Below are 4,071 nucleotides of genomic sequence, written 5' to 3' on the forward strand. Positions count from 1 at the left end.
TGTTTATATTTATTATTTTAATAAAACTTACTCAGTGTAGAGCATGTTGCAGTTAGCCACTGGTGCTTCTGAATGCTATGAGATGGGGGTTTCTAGCAGCAGAATTCTTTTGTTTCAGGGAAATTGTTTCATACTGTAAACTTTTCTAATGGTTGACCGGCAAGTTCTTCCCAAAGGCCTGAAGAGGTCTGTCTTGTATGCAGAACATTTACAATGAGCTGTCCTGTTTGCCTGTCTTGTTCTTCAGGCTTACTACTACTGTGCCATTGTAGAAGATGTGATCCTGCGTTTTGCGTGGACCATCCAGATATCCCTCACTTCCATGCAAATCTTTCCGTATGCTGGGGATATCATTTCTACTGTATTTGCCCCACTTGAGGTATTCCGGTAAGGCTTCTTGACTGAACAGTTCATTTCTCTTTTACATTTGTATTATTTGTATAATAACATCAGTGTGGTGGGAAATGCCTTGGACATTTCAATTTCCTTGAAATGGAAGACTAGGTCTAACAGGAATGTTTAATCCAGAAGAGTGAAGAAAACTGTAGGGCTCTGTTGCAGTGTGGGGTGGGTCCTTGTCCTGGGTTCAGCTACAGCAGTCATTTTTTTTTCTCCTTCTTAGTATCTGATGCAGTGCTGTGTTTTTGACTTTCATCCTGGGAACCACACTGCATTTGCAGTTTCTTCTGAACTTAGACCTAACCTTGAAGTTTGATGGGGTTTTTTTGGGGGGTTTTGGTGTTGTCGTGGTTCAAGCCCAGCCAGCAACTTCGAACCACACAGCCACTCGCTCACTCCCCCGCCTCTTCCTTCCTCCCCCCGCTCCCGGAGGGATGGGGAGGAGAATCGGAGGAATGTACCTCCAACGGGTTGAGATAACAGCTCTCCAGTAACTAAGGTATAATACAAACCACTGCTGCTACCAATAATGATGATAAGAGGAATAACAAGGGGAGAGGACACAACCGCTCACCACCTGCCAACCAATACCCAGCCCGACCCGAGCAGCGATCTGGGCCTTCCGGGTAACTCCCCCCAGTTCCTATACTGGGCATGACGTGCTGTGGTATGGAATACCCCTTTGGCCAGTTTGGGTCAGGTGTCCTGTCTCTGCTTCCTCCTGGCTTCCCCTCCTCCCTGGCAGAGCATGAGACTGAGAAAGTCCTTGGTCAGAGTAAACATTACTTAGCAACAACTAAAAACGTCGGTGTTATCAGCGTTGTTCCCAGACTGAAAGTCAAAAACACAGCACTGCACCAGCGACTAAGAAGGAGAAAAAATGACTGCTATAGCTGAACCCAGGACAGGCGTTTTGGGGTTTTTGGGGGTTTTTTTGGGTTGTTTTTTTTTTTTTACTAGATTTCTGCTTAAAATGACCTGGTTGAAATTTCAAGTTGAAATTCACTTGATTCTCAAGTTCACAATTTTAAAATCTCTTCTGCTTTTCCAAACATAAATTTGGATTCTCCATCATTGGTCTGGATCCTGCAAGGTTCCATGGCTTTTTACATACTTGTACTCTAGCTGGAAACCTACCCCCACAGCTTCGTGATAGGAACAAGAAAACTTGAAGCTGAATCTCGTTTACCTAGTTGGTGGAAGTTGTCTTTAGCTTGTAATGACTGGTGCCTCCATGCTGTCCAATCAAGGGCTGTCATCATTAGGACAATGAATGAGCCTGTCAGATCTGCTGTTCTCTAGAGAGTTGGCAAGATGTTGTAGCAGGTGCTACTGTTTTGCTGTACTCCCAGCATGTTCCCAGAAGCACTTTGATCAGTGAAAAGAGTAAGTGGTATCCAGGTGCATGCACCAGTGCTTCACCAAACAAGAGCAATGTAAAACTGGAACCAAATTGGTAATTTTCCCTTTTTCTCCATCCAGGCGGTTTGTGTGGAACTTCTTCCGGCTGGAGAACGAGCACCTGAACAACTGTGGTGAGTTCCGTGCTGTGAGGGACATCTCCGTAGCACCGCTCAACGCTGATGACCTGACACTCTTGGATCAGATGATGGACCAGGAAGATGGTGTACGAAATCGCCGCAAGAACAAACAGTGGAAGCGCAGCCAGAGCGTGTCCTTGCGCAGACCTCGTCTTGCTTCACAGTATGTTTTGCCTCTCCTCCAGTGCAACAAACCAAATCATGTGTTGGAGCTGTTGTTAATGCTTGGAGGCCATTTATGGACTGGATAATCATGTGAAGATCTCAGCCAAAATAGTCATTCAAAGGGAGGACAGGTCCAGTTAGTAAACAATTGTGCTTCTGCCTGAGGGTTGATCCATCCTTTGCATCATCTTGGAGTTCTGGTAAACCACTGGAAAAGGGAGTTAACCTTTAGAAGATTTTCCTTCTGCAAAAATAGCCTGTAGCAGTTGCCAGAGGTTATAAATGCAAACCTAGAAGAGAGGTTCTCTTCAACTGGCCATTTCCAGGCTTCAGACGATCCCAGAATTTCAGTTATCATTAAGGTTTCATATGTGAGATCTGACTCTTTCTCTCAAATCTGAACCCATGTATTTTTTTTCTTTCCACCCGTCATTCTTGCACCCTGAGCTTTTCCCCACCTTGCACCCCAGCCCCTAAACCTGTTGACTGCATACCTTCACTGCAGTGCCTACGCTCAGAGCATCACAGGATGCTCTGGTGTCCAGGTATCATTTCTGCCCCAACAGCATAACTGCGGAGGCCTGCCCTTTAGCCAGAGGGCAAGCTTAGGCTCCCCGGGAATGCTGAGGCAGGGCTTGTCAGGAGTGTTGTGCAATCCCTGCAGTACATCCCCCTGTTGCATCACTGCATGGGTGGGGTGGATGGGAGGAAAAGGAGGCCATGGCTGTCACAGAGTGCCCTGGCCTGAGCCACAGCACTTGGGCCATGCTTGTGTTACGTCCGTGTTGGCTCCGAGTACATGGATGTGACCAGTACCAACCGCTAGAGACTGAAGGAACTTTATGCAGAGGGGATGTGGGCCTGCAGTGACAGTGTTTATGGCTTTCTGTGCGGAGGGGTGGGTGCAATGCTGTAGCAGTCCCGGCCGCCTGTGGGTGCAGCCCAGCAGAGGGCATTGTCTGTGTGCACAAGGCAGCGAGTGGGGTGGTGTGAGCAGTGCCGCGGGAGGACGATGCTGAGGGATGAATGGATGGGGCGTATTTAAGAGACTTCTCCCAGGGAGAGTGGGAGAGTGTGAAACAGTTCCGGTTGTCTGCTTATTCCCTCTCTGTGTAAGAAAGACTACAACAACCCCCCTATCCCCCCACAAGTGCACTGTGGTTTTACTGACTGCATATAGTAATGGGAATTACTTCTTTACAGTGAGTGTTTTCTGTTTTTCTTTTTTTTCCAGATCCAAGGCTTCTGACACTAAGGTATTGATAGAGGACCTAGCAAATGAAGTGAACACATGAGATGGCCATGATCTCTTATTCCTCATCCTTTGTTTTCTCATTCTGTTCCCCTCTTTCCCAAGTAACCCCATCTCTGGTACAGTTCCAACTGAAAACAGGAGAAAACACTGAACATGTTTTCTGAGCTCTTCCAAACCAGATCCTATGGACTCCAACAAGCTCACTGTGTTTCATTTCTTTTCTTCTGGGTTAATTTTAATGTTCTATTTTAAAAAAATAAAATATTTTACTTTGTTTTGCCAATAAAGAGGACAGTTCAGGAAAGAAGGATTGTTTACAGTCTCAACAAGGACATACAAACCTATCTGGATAACAAAGCATCATAGGGACTCCCTCATGGGACAGTGCCGAGAGCACACTCAGTTTCTGCTTGGCCCGGTTTTGACTGGTTGAAACCGGACTTAAGTTCTTAAATCTGATTTTGTTTGTTTGTTTTGGGTTTTTTCCTTCATATCCAGCGCTGAGGCACTGGCTGCACTTGCAGGGAAAGTGCACTTAGAGCAGTATCTTCATTCATGAAGCTACTTTTTAATTTGATGTAACTTTTCTTATAATTTTTTGGAAATATGATGTATGTGTTGCATATAGTTTTCACATTATTTATGAAACTTAACCATATGAGAGTGATTTTGAGTCCTGTGCAATGAAGGTTGTAATGGTAAAACAAAGCT

The 4,071-nt window shown here is 45.5% G+C and overlaps 1 protein-coding gene across 1 annotated transcript; it reads left to right on the forward strand.

The window, feature by feature from the left end:
- Positions 1–247: 247 nt before the first annotated feature.
- LOC104412523 (xenotropic and polytropic retrovirus receptor 1-like) lies at positions 248–3,667 on the forward strand (the record flags this gene model as incomplete). Its single annotated transcript, XM_010023264.1, has 3 exons — positions 248–387; positions 1,882–2,103; positions 3,340–3,667. Coding segments are annotated over 3 exons (423 nt in total), but the record flags the coding sequence as incomplete, so codon positions are not given.
- Positions 3,668–4,071: the final 404 nt, after the last annotated feature.

Source organism: Nestor notabilis, unplaced genomic scaffold, assembly GCF_000696875.1.
Source record: "Nestor notabilis isolate BGI_N333 unplaced genomic scaffold, ASM69687v1 scaffold19161, whole genome shotgun sequence".
NCBI lineage: Eukaryota > Metazoa > Chordata > Aves > Psittaciformes > Psittacidae > Nestor > Nestor notabilis.